Source organism: Sphaerodactylus townsendi, linkage group LG01, assembly GCF_021028975.2.
Source record: "Sphaerodactylus townsendi isolate TG3544 linkage group LG01, MPM_Stown_v2.3, whole genome shotgun sequence".
Classification (NCBI taxonomy): domain Eukaryota; kingdom Metazoa; phylum Chordata; class Lepidosauria; order Squamata; family Sphaerodactylidae; genus Sphaerodactylus; species Sphaerodactylus townsendi.
In genome coordinates, this window is record NC_059425.1 from 27,852,926 (window position 1) to 27,875,637 (window position 22,712).

General features: G+C 48.2%; 1 protein-coding gene across 2 annotated transcripts; it reads right to left on the bottom strand.

Moving 5' to 3' along the window:
* Window positions 1-1,317: 1,317 nt before the first annotated feature.
* On the bottom strand, window positions 1,318-19,348 carry LOC125443493 (E3 ubiquitin-protein ligase RNF19B-like). Of its 2 annotated transcripts, none has more exons than XM_048515669.1 (9): window positions 19,239-19,348; window positions 17,839-18,527; window positions 14,232-14,437; window positions 11,157-11,304; window positions 8,955-9,117; window positions 8,416-8,530; window positions 8,098-8,235; window positions 2,018-2,219; window positions 1,318-1,654 (listed from the first exon to the last, which is right to left on the bottom strand). In XM_048515669.1, exons 2-9 carry the CDS (start codon window positions 18,315-18,317, stop codon window positions 1,501-1,503), a joined length of 1,605 nt encoding a protein of 534 aa, XP_048371626.1. In that variant the 5' UTR covers window positions 18,318-18,527; window positions 19,239-19,348; the 3' UTR covers window positions 1,318-1,500. The 2 variants fall into 2 exon arrangements, with proteins under 2 accessions (XP_048371626.1, XP_048371617.1); XM_048515660.1 differs by having other exon boundaries at window positions 11,157-11,307.
* Window positions 19,349-22,712: the final 3,364 nt, after the last annotated feature.

Consider the following 22,712-nt stretch of genomic DNA (forward strand, 5'->3'; position numbering starts at 1 on the left):
CTGCCTTCTCCCAAGATTTCTGCATCTCACGCTGTCTTTGGAATGCAGTAATATTAATGACAATTCAAGGTCTGAAAAAGTGTATTGTAGAAGGCTGGAATCAACTAGGTTTTTGGGGTTTTCCAGGCTGTGTAGTTTTTGCTCCTTACTACGGTCTGGTAGTTTTTGCTCCTAACATTTCACCCTGAAAATTCCAGCCATAGATGCAAGTTAAACATTAGGAGCAAAAACTACCAGACCATGTCCACACAGCCCAGATAACCCACAACACCAGATCAGAAAACCTTTTTCTTAGCCAAATTCTTCAGGTAAAAAAATGCCTACCTAAGCATGGACTCCGGCTCACTCTCCCTCCATATCATGAATAAACTAATTAATACCATTCTCAATGTAGTACTTTGGGGGATTCATGGCTTGCTTACCTCCATTGTGACAACCCCCTGCTATTCTTATGTGTTTGTCTTTATTTAACATACAAGCCTGCCTTTTTCCTGACTACCTTCTGCTTCCTGTTTCTCAACCAGGGGCGGGCTGAGATCTGGCAATCAAGGAATTCCGTAGTGAACGGGAGTGGTCAGGACAGCGTGTATGTGAATGTGTACTGCCTGTCACACCCTTAAGAACCAGAGGGCTTTATACATGGTTCTCCCCTTATCCATTTCATCCTCTCAACCAAGTTGGACTTAATAGGTATTTAAATCAAGGCGTGACAGGCCAAGCACTACACCATTCTGGTTTTTAAGAGTCATTGTCTTTATAACACCAGGCAGAATGTGGGGCATCAGCAGGGGTGATGCTGAGGTGCTCCAAACAGAAAGCTGGCCAATTAACTCCAGTATCAAAAAGAGGAGCTCTGGGATCTGTGCTAGGCTGTAGATCCCTGGCATTTACACAGTGACTCATGAAAGGAGTCTTACCCTTTGACTTCTGGCCTTATCAGGTGTGACTAACTCTGTTGCAGGAGTTTGCACTCACCAGCCTCTTTCTTCACCTTCTCCATTTTCCCTCCAGTCTCATCCCTTCTTCCAAGGATCATATGTAGGATGTTCCCTCATGTCATTACAATGGTCTACTCTAGCCCTATCCTGTGGTCACCGCTCCCATCTTTCAGGAAACCCTGCTACTATAGATTTTTTAAGAGAACATGTTGGGATGAAGCCAAGATCTTTTGTGCATGCAACAGGTTCTCCAGCATGGCACCCCCAGAGCTTAGAGGGAGTAGTGTTACTCTGCTCTGAGCAAGATCACTTCCTCATTCTCAATAGTGAAAAGCACGGGTGGCGACACCACAAAATGGAAATGGAGGGTTGCCAGGGCTCTTCTGTTGGTTGCAGATTTATTGCCTCAAAGCACCAAGTTCTGAGCTGCAGTTGAAGGCTGGGAAGGGACTAAAGATGCAAGGCATTGTGGGAGGGGCGAAACAGGTTCAGCACGGGCTGCAAACCAGCAATGCATGATCCCAGGTCCTTGGTGTCCAGTGTGGCTCCACATGAAGTTGCTTTATTCTGTCGCGGCTCCTGCCGAGCTGCAGCCCTCGCTGGTGCAGGCGAGAGAGTCTGTGGAGAAGCTGTGGCCGGATGCTGCGCTGCAGAGGCTGCGCTCCGAGGACGCCTGGGGCTCCACTTCCACCTCCACCTCGAAGTTCAGCCCATCCCTGAGCAGGATAGAGAGCAAGAGTGGGTGGAGCGCCCACCTGTGGCTACAACGGGGTGCATACAATCTGAATTCAGAATCAACAGGTTGCCTTCTGCTCCAGGTAGGACCTCGTTGGCTTGTGGGGAGGTGGAATTTGCAGCACTGACTACAGGGGCCCTCCTCCCACCAAGCCTGCTTTGAAATCAGAAGGTACTATAGTACCCACCAAGTTCAATGGGAGGCCTCTAGTCCTGTACTGTGCAACATCTCCCCTTCTCCACTACCTCTGGCCATGCACTGCTTCCCACTACCTCTGGCCATGCACTGCTCCATCACATAGTTTTTGCCTGATGCTTTCTCTGCCCCTCCTCAGCACACTGACCTGTAAGAAGCTTCTTGGCCTTCGCTTAGCATGCTGCCAGCCAGGGCTATGGTACTTGCTGACTGGCTGTCTTGCTGCTTTCGTCGGGGCCCTTCATGTTGGCCATGGCCAGTGCTAGGTAATGAGGTAGCCGCCATCGCAGCAGGCAACACCCCAGCTTCAGCCACCATGTGAGTGGGCAACACAGACAGCAGCTCATTCACTGGAACAGGCAGAGAGAGAAAGAACAAGAGGTGAAGAACTGCACATATGCAGCACTGAAAAGTGGATTCGTGCATCTGGGTCATCTTTGCAATGAGAAGGACCTGAGGACAATTATGGTGCTGAGCGTCAGAGAAGGGCTGTGGCTCAGCGATAAAGGCTCTGCTTTGCATACAGAAGGTCCCAAGTTCAATCCCCGGCACCTCCAGTTTAAAGGATCAAGCTGTATGTGCTGTGAACGACCTGTACTTGAAATATTGGACAGCTGCCACCAGTAAAGAGTCGACAGCACTGACCAAGATAGACCACCTTCTATGTCAGCCGCAGGCAGCTTCATATTTTCATCCCTTGAGCTCCCAACCCAAGATACAAAACCATCAGCATATGAATTACCCAAATGTGGCCTTCTAAACAGGATGCATCTTAAAGACAAGGAGAGGGGACAGGGAGAGCAACACTAACCTTTATAGTATTCCTTCTCAGAACACAATAGGTTGGCCCCTATGGGTGTGTCCCAAATGGGACACCCGCCCACCCCAGGCAGGCAAAAAACCCACCAAGTGCAGGGATAGCTGCAGTAAGAAGGGATAATTTGGTGATCTTGCTATTAGGGGAAGAGTGTTTCAGGACATAACAGCCAAGTAAGAACTCCACTGGTAAAAGAACAAGGTGGAAGAAGTTCCCCTGAATTCCGTCTCATCACTGAAGACCTCTGTTTGATTACGTTGCTCTGGGAAGTGGGAGGTGAGGAGTGACCTGCCACCAGGAGTGGTGCCTTCTGCTTATGCAACCTAGAGCAGATGGATGGGGTGTAGTGGCCTGACCCACTGGGTTCAAATCTCCACTCTGTCATGGAAGCTCATCAAGCGATTTGGGCCAGTTTCTCTGTCTCTCAGCCTAACCTGCCTCAGAAGTTTGTTTTTATGAGCATGAGGGGAGGGGCAATAATGTGATAAGTTGGTCTGAGACCTCACTGGTGGACAAAAAAGCTATACTTTAAAACAAAGGATCCAATCCATTGTAATTCTGAAGATTAGGATCATAGGATAAGTGGGCATGCGTACCAAGAAAGAGGAATAACTAATTCCCTCTGAATTTTAATCAGAGGGAAAGGAATATGTAACTTTGTAGAGCTGAAGGACTGCTTTGATTTGACTGTTTTCTCCTTGGATGAGGCAATCTGCATTTTTAGTTGGACATAGGTAAGGGGGGTGGGGGGGTTCCTCAGGTTCAAACCTCTCTTATTACATGTCCAGCTTGCTAGAAACAATGCATGGAATGAAACAGCTAGAAAGCCCTCAGTCACCAAACCCATCCCATAAAAAATCTATACATACGTCACTGGTTGAGGATTGGTTAGTTAGGGGATTATTCAGAGCCTACAGATGGTTGGTTTTGCCTGAAATTTTAATAAATCCCTCTGAATGTGTATCTATTCAGTGGGTGAAGACTTCCTCCCCAGGGAAAATGACAGCAAGGTGCTTTTGAGAAGAACGTCCTGAGAAAGGAAAAGGAATGGTGGGATCACGTCTCAGCCAATATGACACCAAGGAACAGCTTTTGCACAAGTAACATTAGTTGGAAAAATACTATATCTGAGGACAAATGGCAATGAAAAAGGAATAGTTGGAGCATAAACAGTGTCTTTCCTCACATGGGAGGGAAGCAGATAAGGAGGAGGTTGAGAAGCTTGGATTTACGCCCTGACTTCTTTCCCATAAGGAGACTCAAGGCGGCTTACAAACTCATTTCCCTTCCTCTTCCCACAACAGAGACCTTGTGAGGTAGGCACTGGCATAATGCCCATTGGGCAAGGTGGGCAGCTGCCCAGGGCATCACCTTGTGGGGGTTCGTTTTTGGGTATTTTAGTGGTTTTCCATTTTTGGCCTGCAGGGGGCGCAGTTTTTAGGCTAGCGCAGGGGTAGGGAACCTGCGGCTCGAGAGCCGCATGCGGCTCTTCTGCCCTTGCACTGCGGCTCCACGAGCCAAGCTGCCGGCTTCATCCTTGCCTGCCCTGCAGGCAGCAGGGCGGGCACACCAATTGCCCACGGACGGCCGCGCTGTGCTGCGGGCTTCCCCTCTCGCCCACCCTGTTTGAGCGGGGCGGGCGTTTTCCCAGCAGCCAGCAAGGCCAAGCCGCTGGCTCCATCCTTGCCCGCCCTGCAGGCAGCAGGGCGGGCGCATCCATGCGCTTCTCAGAATGAGTGGAGTAAAAGGTAAAAAAACTCAAAATATACAGTGTTATCTTTATTTTAAATGTCAAAAATTATTTGCGGCTCCAAGTGTTTTCTTTTCCCGTGGAAAACGGGTCCAAATGGCTCTTTGAGTGTTAAAGGTTCCCTACGCCTGGGCTAGCGGCACCAAAATTTCGGCGTATCATCAGGACACTGTCCTTATTCTACCCCCCAAGTTTGGTGAGGTTTGGTTCAGGGAGTCCAACGTTATGGACTCCCAAAGGGGGTGCCCCTATCCCCCATTGTTTCCAATGGGAGCTAATAGGAGATGGGGGCTACAGTTTTGAGGGTCCAGAACTTTGGCCCCCCTGAACCAAACTGCACCAAACCTGGGGGGTATCATTAGGGCAGTCTCCTGATGAGACCCTGAAAGTTTTGAAACTGTGCCTTCAGAAATGTGCCCCCCCCCCCCCAAAGCCCGCAACCCGCATTGACAGCAATACAGAAAACTCAATGCAGAACAAAGATTCTTGGGCAAATTTCTAGGATGTTCCTGTAGGGGGTGCATTTTTGGATGTATCGGCACCAAAATTTCAGAGTATCATCTGGAGATGATGGCACCCCCCCAAGTTTGGTGCAGTTTGGTTCAGGGGGTCCAAAGTTATGGACCCTCAAAAGGGTAGCCCCCATCTCCTTAGCAAAGAATGGGGGATGGGGCACCCCTTTTGAGGGTCCATAACTTTGGACCCCCTAAACCAAACTGCATCAAACTTTGGGGGTTCCATAAGGACAGTTTCCAGATGATACCCTGAAATTTTGGTGCCGATACATTAAAAAATGCACCCCCTGCAGGAACATCCCAGAAATTTGCCCAAGAATCTTTGTTCTGCGTTGAATTTTCTGCATTGCTGTCCATGGGGGTGGCAGGCTGGGGGGGGGCATTTATGAAGGCACAGTCGCAAAACTTTCAGGGTCTCATCAGGAGACTGCCCTAATGATACCCCCCAAGTTTGGTGCAGTTTGGTTCTGGGGGTCCAAAGTTCTGGACCCTCAAACAATGGGGGATGGGGCACCCCCTTTGGGAGTCCATAATTTTGGACTCCTTGAACCAAACCAAACCTTTGGGAGTAGCATAAGGACAGTCTCCTGATGATATGCTGAAATTTTGGTGCTGATATGTCTAAAAATGCACCCCCTGCAGGCACCAATGTCCTGGTGCAAAAAAAATTGGTCGTGGTGGAGTGGCCGCCCATGGGGGCGGGGGGGGGGGGGCATCCAACTCAGGTTTTTCCCAGGGCTACAGTTTGCCCAGGGCTGCCTCATTACGCCCCTGGAGGTAGGGGAGGCTGAAAGAGTTCTGAGAGAACTGGGACTAGCCCAAGGTCACCCAGCAGGAATGTAGGAGTGCGGAAACACATCTGGTTCACCAGATAAGCCTCTGCCACTCATGTGGAGGAGTGGGGAATCAAACCTCCGGATTAGAGTCCACCTGCTCTTAACCACTATACCACGCTGGCTCTCAGGAAACTGGGAAACAATGAGGTGTATCCAACCAACTTTCCCACTTGTGCAAAAAAAAAGAAGGATCCTCTTTGATCACCTAAAAACATGATGAGGGTTATATACGGAAAAGCCACGAGGGACAGGAACTCTAGTGAGGATGGGAACTGGACAAGACTGAGAGGTTGGATCCATCTCGCTAACTGTAGAAAGAAAATAAAAGGCAGGACTTCCAAGCTGCAGTGTCAAGCCAGAAGAAAGATTGAGGAAAATCAGTTTGAAGTTGTAAGGGGTTCCTGGACATTTTCAAAAAAGAAACTGATTATTGTACATACAAGAACTGATGAGACGGCTGGCTAGATCAGAGCTGCCCAGCTAGAATTGAGTTGTATGTCTTCAGACTTTGCACACCAGTCGACCAACAGATACGTAAGTGATTTTTTCAAAGCATGCAAGCAAAAAGGGGCTCTTATTCATAGGGTTGTCTCCCTGTTGAGCAGGCTTATGGACATCATTGTAAAGGGAATGGTCTAAAGGTGACATCATAATCAGCATGACACTAATTTCAGTTCCACCTGAGAGTGTTACTGGATTCTATTATTCAGTTTCTCTACCAATGCCAGAAAAGTCTCATCAAACTAGCAGGGGAAAGACTTACATTCTTCTACCAGGCAGGGGACAAAACTCCCTTTTTGCTTTGTCCACTACCACAGATTTCATTAGTAGAAGAGGAAAATTCTGCCCCTTTTTCCCTCTGCAATGTACTGATCCTTGGAGCTTTTTGTCCACATGGGTTCTGCAATCCTGGGAATCAATTGTCCTAAGTAGGAATGGACTGTCATGGGAGAGACCTGCAGAACACTGGATCCAACCCATGTCTCCATGCTGGCAGAAAATCCCACCATTAGCAGAACAGAACAGCAGATTCTAACCTATTGTAAAGATCACATCCACAGAACTGAACTCACCTGAGTGACCAAACGTCTCCTATTTTGTGCTAATGTAGAGGACGTCTCCTATTTTATGCTAATGTAGAGGACGTCTCCTATTTTGTGCTAATGTAGAGTGCTAATGTAGAGGCTACCAATCTTGATCCTCTTTGATCTGAGATTGCAAATGCCTTAACAGACCAGGTGCTTGGGAGCAGCAGCCGCAGAAGGCCATTGCTTTCACATCCTGCATGTGAGCTCCCAAAGGCACCTGGTGGGCCACTGCGAGTAGCAGAGAGCTGGACTAGATGGACTCTGGTCTGATCCAGCTGGCTTGTTCTTATGTTCTTATGATGCCCCCTTGGCAAGACCATTAAGATTGGGTCGTCTATTCTTTTATTGCTCACTGACATTTTGCATAGTCTGATCTGCTATGTTCCGGATATGAAACCTTGGAAAACCAATTCATTTGATGAGCTGACAAAACATTGGAGAGTCCAATAGAGGCTGACTTTCATCAGTGCAGAAAAGGTCTTCAGTGGCTTTTGCTATTCGTGTGAAGAGATGCAGTTTTGAGCTGCCCGCAAAACTGAAAATCAGCACGGCTCTGTAGAAACCAACAAGTAAAGCTTGATGAATGGACATCTGATAGGTTCGGTTTCAACATGGAGAGGATTTGCTAAGGTTGGAGCTGGTTCCTTCTCTGCCCACTACCAGGCATTTGCGCTTTCCTTCTATCCCACCCACCTGTATGACTCCCCCCTGCTTGTGTATGTGTGTCCTTCCCTTGTCTGCTCACAAACATTCCCACTGCCCATATTCACTGCCAAGCTGCCTGCAGCCCTTTCCCTGGTGGCACTGGGCAGTGCATGCAGCAGAGAACCATGGATAGTGAACCACGAGCAAGTGAGTAGGGAGGGGATGCTGGCAGTGGTGGGTCCTGCCACAAACCTCGGGCCACGCCAGCTACCCATTTCAAGCATGCTGACACCAACCCTGGTCAAGATTGTCCCCTTTCACCCATGTCTGTGCAAACCTCTTCGAGTCCCAGCGAGAGAGGGAGATTATAAATAACTTAAGTAAATAATAAAGAAATAAAAATAAAGTTATTCTGCACCTCACACCAAAGTTGGAACCAATTGTTTCATTCAAGGTAGGCTAGCAGGTGACAAGAGAGACTGTGACAGGCCAAGGCTGGTGTAGTCACCAATTCATCCCCCAGAGAGCTCGGATTCCCCTTCTCACCCTGCTTGAAGGGCTCCAACAACTCACGTACATTTGGCAAGGTTCTCCAGTTCTACGGTGCTGAGCTCCCCGCCTTTTCTTCGGGTGCCACCGCACCCCCAGCGGTTCCGGCAAAGAGAGAGCGCCACCACGCCATACACGTAGGTGAGCATCAGCGGCACCCCAACCCCTGCAAGCAGAGAGCCTGATGTGAGAACCATCTATTCCCACAGACTGTGCAAGTCAGGCTAGTAGACAGAGCATTGCCAAAAGGGCCGTCTGGTCCTCCTTTGCCCTTCAATGACAATGCAACAGATGCCTCCATGAATCTAGTACCCTCTTCCAAACACAGCTTCCTTTTGGCTCTTACCAACAGTGACTGCTGTGATTACAGGTGACACAAAAAGGGACAGAAGAATACTGCTGGACACAGACAGACACTGCTGGCAGATGGACAGTTTGCTCTTGCGTCCATGGCTCAGGACCTGGAAGGAGTGAAGTGAAGATTTATTTATTTATTTATTATTAATTTTATATACCCCCCTCCCCCTGAGGGCTCAGGGCGGTTCACAACAAGGTTAAAACATACATTAAAACATAATTTAAATATTAATTACACAAAAACAGAACCCATTTAAAAATGTGGATGGCGTCTGGCTACCCCCTCCCCCCTATTGAGGCTGGGAAAAGCAGTACTAAGTCGAGAGAACCTCCTAAATCACAGGTGTCAAACTCACAGCCCTCCAGATGCTGGCAGGGGATGATGGGAACTGTAGTCCATAACATCTGGAGGGCCGCGAGTTTGACACCTATGCCCTAAATAGTTCCTCCACCACCATGCCTCCGAGAGCATTACGGTGATGAATTTTAGAAGCTCCTGCTGGGGGAAAGGGGAACAAAATGCCTCACCTTCTTTCCCATGTAGATGGGTATCCCTAGGGTGATGACTGGCACGGCAATGCCCGCAACGATCGAGATCACCATTGGTGCTCCCAGCACCATGCCTAGTTGCCAAAGGAGCTTGCGTGTCCGGGACCAGGGCTTCTTCCCCCAAAAGGTGCATCCAGAAGGACTGAGGAGAAGACAGTTGGGGTCAGTAGCGGAAGTGAGGATGGCAAGAAGGCACTGGAGGTCTTACTGAGAACTGGCTAGTGCCAGTTTCCCAGGCTGCGTGGCCATGGTCTGGTACACAGTCCGGAAAACCCATGACAGCCAGTTGATTCTAGCTGTGAAAGCCTTTGACAATACATCTTACTGAGAACCCTGAGGCTTTGAAGAAGTCACCAGGCTTGACTGTGCACACTTCATGACAGGGCCTGTTCTAAGTTTTAAGAGACCCTGTTCAGGGAATGTTTTCTCTCTGCCCACTCCCAATATCCCCACTCACACCTCCCTTCCTGCCCTCCTCCCCACATACCTCCCATCTGCTTCCAATCCTTTCCACCATCTACATTCACAGCCACCTACATGCCCTTTCCTCCATGGCACTGGGCAGGGTGCACGGTTGGGAGTAAGCTGCTGTGACTATCCGGAGTACTATCAGCACCACCTGCACACACTTCCCTGCTGGAATTGGGCAATCAAGAGCCACGGGAGCTGGAATGTTTGCAAGAAAGTGGGTGAGAGAATGGGGCACAGGGAGGTTTGTTGGTGGAGGTCGGTGGCAATGGGCCCTGGCAGATGCCCCACCTCAGGGTAGGCTGATGCCAGCCTTGATTTATAAGCTATTTCTGGTAGTCATAAGGGTTAAAACCTTGGGGTTCTTAGGGGTCAGATTAGCCCCATGAGAGAATTGGGATCTGATCTCAGCAACTGTCAGACATACAGGTGCATGTGATCTCAGTCCCAGGAGCCAGCGTGATGTAGTGGTTAAGAGCAGGTGGATTCTAATCTGGAGTACCAGGTTTGATTCCCCACTCTTCCACCTGAGTGGCAGAGGCTTATCTGGTGAACCAGATGTGTTTCTGCACTCCGACATTCCTGCTGGGTGACCTTGGGCTAGTCCCAGTTCCTGGGAACTCTCTCAGCTGCACCCACCTCACAAGGTGTCTGTTGTGAGGAGAGGAAGGGAAAGGAGCTTGTAAGCCACCTTGAGTCTCCTTACAGGAGAGAAAGCTGGGATATAAATCCAAACTCTCCTCCTCCTATCAGAGCCATGGAGGAAGAGGGTGTCTATGTTTTTCTACAGCAGCATAATTTTGTCTTTGAAAACTGCTAACCCACCTCCCATACACAAACATGCTCAAGCTTTGGGAGGAAAAAATATAGAAACATTACGGATAAATTTTTTTTTTTGGCCTTTCAGGGCTCAAAACAGCATGGGGAAGGTGGTTTTGATAAGCCAAACCATGCAGAACTGGGAGGAATAAACTGTTTTGCCTCCACCAGTGGTTTGAACTGGGCTGCATGTCCCCAGCATTTACTTCTAAAAAACTGGGTGATCTGTGGCTTCCAGAGTGTTTAATCAGACCCTTACCTTGTGTGGTCAAATTCTACTCTTCTCTATGCTTGTATAGAGTCTCAGACCCAAATGAGGCCAGCACTGCTCTTGCCTGCCCAACCCTCACAATATTTTGGGACACCCTTCCAAGAGATATCCATAAGGTCTGATCTGCTGTCATTTTAGGCAAACATGTTCTTTTCCCACCAGATGTTCACCGAATTTTACATTCCTGCTGCTGCTGTTAATGTTCACATGTACTGTTTTGAGAACTGTGTTGTGATTGATTATTGTCCAGTTGTTGTTACAGTATGCTAAAAGCCATTCTGGCAGCACGTTCAGCTATGAAAACAGGTATAAATAAATGATGGCCTTTGTTTTAAGATCATAATAAATCGAATTAAGGATCTGCTTGGTTAGACCAGCGGTCCATCTAGCCTAGCATCCTGTCTCACACTGTGGCCAAACATCAAAGGTCTGGAAGACCAACAAACATGGCGCTGGATGCAGGCTTTATGTGCTACATCAGGATAGATCTGAGCCTGCTTCAGCTTCTATTTCCTGAAGGGACAAGATGGGAACGAGGGGCCTAATGTAAAGATTCAGTTTCCCTGTAGTGTTCCCTGACCACTGCACCATTCTGTCCCCCACCTTCCACAGCAAGCTACCACCTGAGGAAGTGTACGTCCGTGATCTCTCGCAAGCACAGCCAGCAGAACAGGCACCCACAGACGGTGCAATTCATGCGATTGCAGCTCCCATCATTGATCTTCATGATGAAGGCACCACAGCGGGGACACACTTTGATGGTTTCGGTGTCTGCTATTAAGGCAAAGGAAACAAAACGGTCAGCACAGTCAGCCTCAAGTGATGGAGCTGTGCCTTAGAGCAAGCCCTGGCAATGGGTTGCTATTATTATTATGCATTGAATTTATAGCCCGGCCAAGGTCAGGCTCAGGGCAGCGTCCAAAGATATTTAAAACATTCCATGAATAAAATAACAAGAAACAACTACTAAATGATACAATCCAGATGGCGAACCTATGGAAAACCACCTGTCTCACCCAAATGCAGTCCTCATTCAAGGAACTGCTGAGGGTGGCAGAGCTTCTTCCTTTATGATAGGTAGGACAGTGCAGAATGACATGAGTACATTGGTGGACAAGTATCAGGAGGCTGTCAGATAGGATTGGAATGGATGAGTGGCCTCAACCAAAGCCCGGTGGAACATCTCTGTCTTACAAGCCCTGCAGTACTGGTTAAGGTCCCACAGGGCCCTGGTGTCCGCTGGCAGAGAGTTCCACCAGAGCGGAGAAAGCCCTGGCTCTGGTCGAGGCCAATCAAACATCCTTGGGGCCAGGGACCACCCGTACATTTCTATCAGGGGGCCGAAGCGTCCTCCATGGGCAATATGGGATGACACGGTTTTGGAGATATGAGGGTTTGAGACCACTCAGGGCCTTAAAGGTTAAAACCAAAACATTGAACCTGATTCAGAATTCCACCGGCAGCAGGTGCAGCTGCCAGAGCACATATATTATGTGCTCTCTCACCAACACACTGTCAAGGAGCCCAGCAGCTGCATTCTGAAGCAGTGTCAGCTTCCAAGCCAGTCTCAAAGGCAGGCCCATGTAGGATGAGTTACAGCAGCCTAACCTGGAGGTGATTGTCGCGTGGATCACCATGACCAGGTCAGGGCGGGATAGGTAAGAGGCCCACTGCCTGGCCTGTCAGAGATGGTAGAAGGCCACCTTCACCGTGTTCATGACCTGGCCCTCCATGGACAGGGAGCAATCCAAGGTCACACCCAGTCTTTTTACACATGCGGCCGGTTGTAATGCACATCCCCAAAACTTGGCAGCTATAAACCCTCCAGCAGTCCGCCATGACCTAGCCACAGGACCTGCATCTTCAGCGAGTTTAACTTTAATCTACTTTTTTCCAACCATCCAGCCACGGCCCCCAAACGCTGGGCCAGAACATCCGGTGCAGAGACTGTCTGACCATCCATCAACAGAAAAAGCTGGGTGTCATCAGAATATTGATGGCAACCCTGCCCAAAGCTCCAGACATGATGTGCAAGCGGCAGCATATAGCCCCCTGCAGCACTCCACAAACAAGGGGATGGTGTCGAGTGTCACCTGCTGTCCCTGGTCCTTGTTGAGGTCAGCCATTTCAAGGATGTTCCCTGCATCCCAGCATCAGCGAGGCGGTGGGTCAAAAGATCTCGGTCAACCATGTCAAATGTTGCTGTGAGATCTTAATAGCACCAGCAGCACTGACCCGCCTCAGCCCAGCTTCATCTGGAGTTCATCTGTGATGGTGACCGACATGGTCTGGGTCCTTTGGCCAGGACAGAAGCAAGACTGGAAGGGGTTCAAAACCAATGCATCCTCCAGAAACACTTGTAGCTGTTCTGCAGCTGCCCTCTCAACTACCTTTCCCAGAAATGACAAATTCAAAACTGGGCGGTAGTTGCCCAGATCCAGGGGATCTAATGTTGGCTTCTTTGAGAGTGAGTGCACCAATACCTCTTTTGACCTCTCCAGGAATATTCCCTATGATAGGGAGCAGTTGACAGTTTGCAACAGGGGGCTCCACAGAACCTCACAACTGGGCTTTACCAGCCATGAGGGACATGGATGCAGAGAGCAAGTGGTAGGTTTTATGGCCATGTGCACTCTGTCAACACCAATAGCCAGCTGATAGGGAACTGCAATGCCCCATTAAGGGGAGCCAAGCCTTATCAGAGAGGTGCTGAGTTCTTCCCTGAGTCCTAGAGGAGGAGGAAAGTTGGTTTTTATACTCCACTTTTCGCTACCTTTTAAGGAGTCTCAACACAGCTTGCAATCACCTTCCCTTCCCCTCCCCACAACAGGTACCTGGTGAGGCAAGTGAGAGTTCTGAGCGAACTGTGACTGGCTCAAGATCACCCAGCAGGCTTCATGGGGAGGAGCGGGGAAACAAATCCACTGCAGCAGATTAGAGTCCACTGCTCTTAACTACTACATCATTCTGGACATTTAAACCCACTAACCAGTCAGAATAAAATTAAATGTTTTGACTTGATGTCTAAAGTTTCAAGAAATGGATTGAAGAGGGGATTCCAAAGGCCTTGGTATGACAGAAAAGACTCTCTCGCCTGTTGCCACATTATCTCAGAAGGTAAGGAGAAGAGGCAGGTGCCAGAAGATCAGGGCAGCTGAACTACTGTCACAAGACAATGTGTGAATTTACCATTGGTTCTCAGAGAAATGGGTGATGGGTAGAGTTCGGAAAAGATGATACCCCTTCACTCGAGATAGAAACAAACCCAGTTCATAAGATTAGAATCCAGCTACACAAGTGGAGGAGCAGGGAATCAAACCCGGTTCTCCAGATTAGAGTCTACTGCTCTTAACCACTACACCACACTCAACTAGATATTAAACTGATAAGAACAGATATTATACTTTATCGTAGCAAAAGGCTGATAAGTGATACAGGGCATCCTGGCTCTGGATAAGGGGATGCCACTAATCCCATGGGCAGCTTGGTGTTGAGAGAAAAGAGGCACACAAACACAGGGCTGGAGCGAGGGGGAACTATGCCCAGGGCACACGTGCGCTCTGCACCCCTGCCCCGGAATGTCCCTGTCATGCCCCCACCCCGGCGCGTGCCCGGTGCATCGCGCCCCCCATATCCCCTTGGCGCTATGCCATTGCACCTTGCTGGCCTGAACTCACACCTTGCTGGCCTGAACTCACCCCGGGCAGCCTCCTCCTTCTGGATCAACTGGGTAGAGAGTTCCACTGTCCCTGCAGTCTGCCGGCTCCATTCCTGCCAGGCCTGCTCACAGGAAGAGTTGGGATGCCAGGGCTGCCGGCAGTGGTAGCAGAACTCTGTCCTGCAGTCCTGGCGGCCACAGACAAGCCGGGGGCATTCAGCACAGCCGTAGGCTATGACCGCATAGCTAAGGGAAAGAGCAAGAGGAAAGGTGTCAGCCTAGGATCAGTGCAACAATTTTACATGCACATTTTCTCCCAAATCAATCCACACTCCATTGCCTCCTCTAAAATAGACAGTGGATTATCCTGCTTTGTCAGACCCAAGCATCAATTGATCACATAGGGAGATTGGGTGCCAGTCTCTTCAAGATATGACGGAGACTAACGGAAGGTTACAGTCGCCTTTGGGGATGCGGGGTGAGTGAGCAAAAGCCTGCAGCCAACCAAGTAGTCCCAAAGACCTAAGTGCACTGAAGGGAGTTTTGTTAAGAGGGGTGGAAAGTTCTGCTAATTCCTCCCTCCTGCTGCAGCCCACTAAGCCCCCAGAATTGCTGCTCCAGTGGGTCAGAAACTACTGTCCACTCTTAAGAAATGTGACTTTGCGTCTTAAGAGTCTGGGCTTGAATGCAGGACAGAGTCACTAAGGTAGAGCAGATGGTCTCCTATGTGTCAGTTCAGGTGTGGTCCACAGCCCAGAATATCTAGGGGATGATGGGAACTGTAGTCCATAACATCTGGAGGGCTGCGAGTTTGACACTTGTGGTCTAGATCACAGGGTGGCTGAACGCTACATTCCTGGTAGTCAACAGGCAAAAATCTCTCGCATGACAGAGCAGCTCCTGGATTGAATATTGCCATAGGGAATCATAGCATTGGAAAGAACCACATAGGCCACCTAGCTGTCCTAGCACAATTCCCTGCTCAATGGAGGAAAGGCCTAAATTTTTATTTATGTATTAGACTTGCTTTGCTGCCCCTCACCTTATGGGCTCAGGGTGGCACACAACATCTATAATACATACAAAAAACAAAAATAATACACAGCTAATAAAACATATCTATTGCAAAGATGATGTTTCAAGTCTGGTCTCTTTACAATAATAAGACCCACCACACCGAGGAAATCTTAATCAAACAATGGTAGTAATGTTAATGGGGGATGAATGGATTCAAGGTGCAGGCAAAGAGATTCCACCTAAACATTAGGAAGAACTTTCTGACCATCAGGATTGTTGGACAGTGGAATTCACTGCCTCAGAGAGTGGTGGAGTCTCCTCCTTTGGAGGTTTTTAAACAGAGGCTGGATGATCGTATGTCAGGAGTGCTTTGATTGTGTGTTCTTGCATGGCCCTGCATGGACTTGATGGCCCTTGTTATCTCTTCCAACTCTATGATTCTATGAATGGGGGAGGCCTAGAAGGTTAACAACCTCAACCATAGGCCTGGCAGAGCAGATCTGCCTTGCAGGCCCTGCAGAATTGCATTAGGTCCTGCGGGAGCCTCTCCACCTCCTCACCCCCTGGGCAGCATTGGATCCTCCAGCAAGATCAGGCTCACACGTAAGCCTTTCTGCTTATCTCCACAACACTTCATGTTCTTCCACCTTGCCTGTTTTTCCATGTGCTTAGTCACAATCTTTAAGGGTCCTCATTGTGACTGGTTGGAACTGATCCAGTGCAAACCAACTCTGAACATCTGTTGCCTTGAAAACTCTACAGGGCCACAACTATGATTGACGGCACTTCCATCACCGTTGTATGGTGCATTTACATTTTTTACGTTTTATCCCTAATTGTCTGTGCTTCTGGTGCCGTCGCAAAACACACAGGTACTTGTGTGATATTTTGCCAGGAGGTTCAAGATAAAAGTTAAGGAGTGGTCGGAGGAGCGGAGCGCTTCACAGGCCTCAAAGGGAAGATTTTCAGTTCAGTGCAACTGCTCTTGCATGCAGCCTGAGCTCATGATTTAAAACAGAAGGAAAGTCAGGGCAAGACAGTCAGCAGTAAGTCAGTGTAGACTCTTTTTAAGCAGTTCCTGTGTCCTCTGAAATCCCATAGAGATTTTCAAGGTCAGCTTTGATTTTACACAAGGCCAGCACAACTCTAGCATAAAGAAGCCCACATAGAAATGAGAGCAAAAATGGGGAATGGTTGTAGTTCAGTGGCAGAACATCTGCTTGGCATACAGAAGGTCCCAGGTTCAATCTTCACCATCTCCAGTTAACAAAAAGCACCAGGTAGCAGGTGATATGAAAGACCTCTCCTTGAGACCCCAGTCATCCACTGCTCACCTGATCAGACAAAAGTGATGGACGAAGGCTTTCACGGCCGGATTCAACTGGTTCTGGTGGGTTTTCTGAGCTGCGTGGCCGTGGTCTGGTGGATCTTGTTCCTAACATTTCACCTGCATCTGTGGGCTGGCATCTTCAGAGGTGTGTCACAGAGGGAAGTCAGATGCAGATGCAGGCGAAACGTTAGGAACAAGGTCCACCAGACCACGGCCACACAGCCTGGAAAACCCACCAGAACCAGACAAAAGTGACTTTAATAGATCTGGAATACAATTCAGTATGAGGCAGTTTCATGTGTTCGTGATGAGACCTGTTATTCCCTTGTCTTGCAATTGTGGTGAGCAAGAATGTGGCCTTTCTCTCAGCCTACGGAGCCAAACCAGACACCACTGGGAGATTGCATTGCGGAACACTCTCTTAGGACAAAGGCCCAAATTGTGGTCTGAAGGCAGCAAGGGGGATGGGGAGGTGATTTTGTCTGGGGTCTCCTGTGACTCAGAATGTATTCCAGCCCCCTGAAAAACCTTCAGCTACTTCAGTCTCCCACTGCTCCAGAGCTAGAGAGGTCATCCCCACACCCTTTCCTCCATCCCAGCAGAACTTTCTGCTTTGCCTTCCCAATCTGAGATCTCACACTGCACTTATGGGGCACTTAGGAAGCAGTAGGACATTCCATCTGGTTATTGGTATATCCAGCCCCCACACTGTCTGCTCTGACTGGCAACAGCTCTCCAGGGATTCGAGCAGAGATAGCTCTAAATGCCGTTGTTTGAGAGGGCTTTTTAAATGGAAAAACTGAGAACGGACGTTGCCTTTCCAAAAGAGACCAAAACAGGGTCTCCGCAAGGTGCCCAGGCCATGCCAGCATCTCTTCTCTGTCTGGCTTCCATCACATAACAAGGATGAAGAAACTACCGGGACCTGCTTGTCTCTGGACTGTAACATGCAACGCACTTAGACATCTTCTGGAGTTTTGTCTGACCACCTGGCACAAATCTAGGGCTGCACCCAGACTAAATGGAAGGCACTTCCATCAATCAAACCTCCTGCCTCCTCCTTGTTCTCTCTGGCATCCATTTGTCTCCTTAAAAGCTGCTCCTGAGGGAGTCTCAAAAACAGCATAAGATGTCTGCAGCAGGAAGAGGGGAATCGGTGGAAATGACACTAGCAGAAAGTTTAGTCTGGATCTAATGCATTGCGACCCTAGCCAACGGGATAAGGATGCCTTCCCTGGCCCAAAGGGCAAACTCCCTTTCTCAGTTGCCCTCCCTTCACCTGAGGTCACCACTGCCCTACCTGCAATCTGGAGCAGGGCACCAGCGGGTGCCTGGGTCAGCCACCAGGAGACGCCGCAGCAGGTATTCTTCATACTTCTCACCCAAGTTGGTCTCCGGGAGTAGCTGATGGATCTCCGAGGGCTGGAGAAGAGCAGGGCAATGCGGACAGGCCACCTGGACGCGGCTCTCGCTGATCTCGATGCGCAAGTACTGCTGCAAGCAGGTGAGGCAGGACAAGTGGGAGCAGCAGGAGAGTGCAGGGAAGGCTGCCGGAGGCTGGGGCAGCAGGCACAGTGGGCATTCTAGCAAGCCTTCCTCTTCCTCCTCCTCCTCCTCCTCTTCTTCCTCCTCCTCCTCCGGCACCAGAGAGATATGGGTCTCTGCAGGGTTGCCCAGAGGGGATTCCAGCTTCCCATCCTGTTCCAAAGTCACTTTGGGTTTTCGTCCGAAAAGGCCCAGGATGCCGAGGGAGGGAGGGCTCACTTTGGGCCTCTTCATGCTGGAGACGAGGAAGGGGCAGCTCAACGAGGAGGCAGGCAGCCGTCAGGACATGGCGCTCCCCAGCCAGGATGAGTAGCAGAGACAGAGAGTCCCTCCAGACACAGGTGTCTACCCCATTCCCAGCATCTCCAAGGCCTTTCTCTCAGCTGGCTCTGAGAGCAAGGAGCTGTGCTATCGACACCTTCCTTCTCATCAAAGTCTGTGAACCTGGAAGAGGTGACAGGAGAAGAGGCAGACAAGGAGCTCAGTCATGATTTCCAACTAGTCTGGTCTGACGCTGTATGCTTGGGCTGCCAGCTCTGGCTTGGGGAATTCCTGGGGAGTTAGAGGTGGTGCCTGAGGGTGCAGGAATCTGAGGATGGGAAGGAGCTTGGCAGGGATATGAGTCTACTCTCTGAAGTGGTCCTTCCCCTCCATGAGAACTGAGCTATGTAGACTGGAGATCAGTGTAATTTTAAGGCAATTCCAGACCCCACCTGGAGGTTGGCAGCGCTGTCCAGTCTGGCTGGCCTGTAGGATTTTTACCAGGAGTGGGGAAGTACCTGAGGGAACAGGCAGGAGATGGAGAAGGGAGGGAGAGCTTGCCAGGGGCCGAGAAGTCACTGAAGGACCTGCTCTGCCCCTCTCTGGGACTGAAAGCATAAAGGGGACCCCGGAGCTTCTCCTGCAAGGCTATCCACTGTCTCTTTAGCACAGAGAAGCTGTGGATTTGTTGATTCTCGCAGTCTTCCTGGGCATTGGAGGCCCTAGCTGGCCTCCCCCGCTCCCTTCATCAAGAGAGGGCATCCCAGCCCAGCAGTCAAGGAGACCCAGACGTCAGCCTGTCCTTTAACAGCAGCTGGAGCTGGCTCGATCCTTGCAGCGGTGTTGCCTGGGCAACTAGGAGGGGACCAGGAAGGATGAAGGATGCTAGCTTACCTGCCTCTTGCTCCCTGAGCCCCTGCCTTGCTTCGGCTGCTCCTTCACTGAGCCCCCCTCCCCCAGCCACTGCACACTCTGCACTCCGGTGAGTGCACAGCATCCTGGGAAGTGTAGTCCATCCCCATGATCTGCCGGCTCGTTGACTTCACAGAAAAGGTATCCCTGAATTCTTCAGACTCTAATGCCACTCCTGCACCTGGAAGTAGTCTCTGTTGGGAAGAGTCTTCAGCAAGAGAAGTTCTGTGAGAGGGAAAAATCAATAAACCCAGAAGAGTGAAAAGACTTTGGCATTATTAGCCAGCCCTCAGCACCCTTTAATCACTGTCTAGAGACCAAATGAAAGGTGGCAGGTGAGATTCTTGCCTCAGGGACAGCCATCCAATGCTCTGTACTTGGCACATCATGCCTGGATCTCAGTAACAATCTCGAATGTGGGGCACTGCCACTCTATTTATTTTAAAAACATTTCCCCCTGGCCCCTCATCAAAAAAAAAAAAAAGAAAGAAAAGAAAAAGACAGGTCATCCATACTAGTAAAATCTATTGATTAAAACAATCCGGTGCCACAAAATCATCTACGGTAATCAAACACCTCATCTTATCATCATATATTAAAGACACCACATATTAATCAGCTAAAACAAAACTAACTTGGGTTGGTTGCATCACACATTTCCCACAGACAGAAGAAGGTTTAGTATCCTCTGTGAATATTTAACAGGAAATTCCTCTTTCTCACCTCATTAAGCATGGTTCCGAAAAAGAGGTGCCACAACTTTGAAAGCTCCAGATCAGCCCACTGATGATTTCACCTAATGAATGACCACCACTAATGCCAGCTGTCCGTTCTTGTCATGCCCCTAGAGACACCCTCTCTATTTTCTTTATTCAAGCCTCAGTTGTACTCTTAGAGAATTGGCTTAATTGTTTTTGTGTAGTATTCTGTGGGAGGGAACCTTAGTTAAACCCTGTCCCTTTCAAAAGCCCTCTATAGGCAAGAGCACTGCAGTATTGTTGTTAGTTTGCAGCCCCTTTTTACAGTTTTGTTTAGTTTTCAGGTGTCTGGGGAAGGCTGGAGGCAACAATATCTCAAATGTATAAGGTGTTAGAGATCCATAGTATTTTGAGTTACATTCCAACAAAATTGCAGGAAAAACAGAGTCCAGATACACAGGAGAACTCAGAAGAAGAGGCAAGCAGAGCGGTTAGAAGCAGTTGCCTGGTGCCAGCAAGCTCTTCAAATAATCTTCAATTGTTTCCACCATCGCAAGTATGAGTCAGAGTTCTAAACTTTCAATGCTGTTACACCTGTCTTGGAACTGTTGCTCATTTGTCTGTGGGTCTTACATTCTGTTCTGGCCAAGTGCAAGGCACCTGATATTAGTTCGCTTGGGGAACAGAACAGCTCTTAACTGGCCCGTGGACTCAAATGGAAAGGGTGGTTTCAAGTACGTAAAGTCCAGATTTCTAAAGATATTTAGAGATTAACACTAGCATCTTGAATTAAGACCAGAAGCAAACTGGTAACCAGTGCAGTTGGTGCAAATATAATCATGCTGTCCGCTACCAGAGAACAGGTGAATGGCTGCATTTTCCTCCAGCTGGAACTTCTGGCTGTCTTCCAGGGCAGCCCCTGTATAGAGCATATTACAGTAGTCAACCTTAGAAGCTCCCGAAACATGGATCAGTGAGGCAATATTAGTCTGATCTAGAGGAACAAAAATGGAAAGAAAATATTCCAGGCCACTGCCAATGTGGGTTCAAGAATATCCTTAGACTTTTAATTTGATCAGATGGTTATATTTATTTTTATTAGATTTAATACCCTGCTCTCTGCTGCCAGAGCAGGGTCAGAGCAGCTCACAATAAATACATATACATAATATTAGTCATAAATGATGTCATTTAAAATAATAAACTTATAATCTATGTAGAACTATATGAGCCTAAGACGCTAAACACAACCAGGGGTGGTTGCAACAGTCACCCATTTCTGTAAAAAGAAGAGAAAAGAAGGGAAGGGAAGGGAAGAGGGAAGGTAGCCAGCTAAGATGGAGGTACCTCCCACACTGCTGCACTTAATTATAGGCCTTGTGGAACAGATCTGCCTTGCAAGCCCTACTGAATTGGGATAAGTTCCACGTGTCCCTGGGCTCATTTGACGAGGCGTTCCACCAGGTGTGAGCCATCTATCACTGGTAGTGCCACCCACTTGAAAACACTGGCATGTCTAGCCTGTATTACCTAAATTTGCCTAAATCTGTTGAGAGTACTGAGAAGAATCAACATGATTCTCCTATCTCCTGCCTCTCCTATCATAAAGCTGGGGAGAGTAGGGATTAATATATGGGTAATATGTGAGTGATCTATAGTTAATAGTGCCATCTTTGTAATTTATATATTGAAATGTTTTAATTATTATTTATTGATGCTGAATTTTTAAGACTGTGTTTTAAAGTGGCCAGGGAGGGCAGAGTATTAAGTTTAATAAAATTTTAAAAAATTAAAAATGAAAGTATTTTCATTTTTCTTCTGCTCCACAGAAATGGGTAACATCAATAGTTATCTGCAACTGATGAGCGTTCTCTGTTACAGTTCCAACTTTCTGCAAGGGCCCACCAGACATGGTTAGGAAGGTTCCTGTATTTTTTTATCATTTTTTAAAATGGAAATGTTCAGGGGGCATTTTTAAAAAGAGAACAGAGCTGTAGTTTTCATATCTGTGAAAAAAAAACAGTATTATACTGGTTTTATTGCATTTATTGCACCATTTTATTGCTTTTTTATTTTGTCCATTATGTTGTTTTATTACAATTTTTAAAAATTGTAATCCACCATCCATCTCAGTGAGAAAAGTGGGCTATAAGTTAAGTAAGTACATAAATAGCATCTGGATCAAAGAGGGTGTAGTAGAGTACTCCTGGGAACAGGCTAGGTTCTGATGGGCAAGTGCAAATAAAGAATAACAAATTACAGGATTGTAACAGTGATCTGATCTTATCAGCAGATTCTGAACAACATCAACGCATCATGGTAAGCTCTTGGTCCAAATTCAAAGATTAGCAGCCAATAGGTAGCTGTGGCTACATACCTAAGAACATTTTCCTGGAAGTAAGCCCCACTGAATAAAATGGGACTAACTTCTGAGTAGACCAATTTAGGATGACTGCCCATGTGTATGTGAAATTTGAAATTGTAATTTTTGATACTCATTGTTACAATTCAGAAGAGTGAGAATTTGTTAAAATGTACACATCATTTCCACAGTATGTTGTGGGGATTTTCTTTCTGCAGATTCAGTGCAATAGCAACGGGGTTTCCATATGATGGGTTTACCCACATTTTCCCGGCTCAAGTCTTTGATAGTGTCCATTCTATTCTTGGCCAGCTTTTTCAGTTTTTTTAAAACTAGACAATTGATATATAGGCAGAGTGTTATAACAATCTAATAGCTCCTCTGAATTCCCAACTG

Excerpts from the sequence above, each read along its gene's own strand:
- LOC125443493 (XM_048515660.1), bottom strand. The coding sequence starts at position 18,317 with ATGAAGAGGCCCAAAGTGAGCCCTCCCTCCCTCGGCATCCTGGGCCTT. Across the intron at positions 9,118-11,156 it reads ACGGACGTACACTTCCTCAG|TCCTTCTGGATGCACCTTTT; the intron begins GTGGTAGCTTGC and ends TCTTCTCCTCAG. Across the intron at positions 2,220-8,097 it reads ACTGGAGAACCTTGCCAAAT|TGAATGAGCTGCTGTCTGTG; the intron begins GTACGTGAGTTG and ends TGCCTGTTCCAG.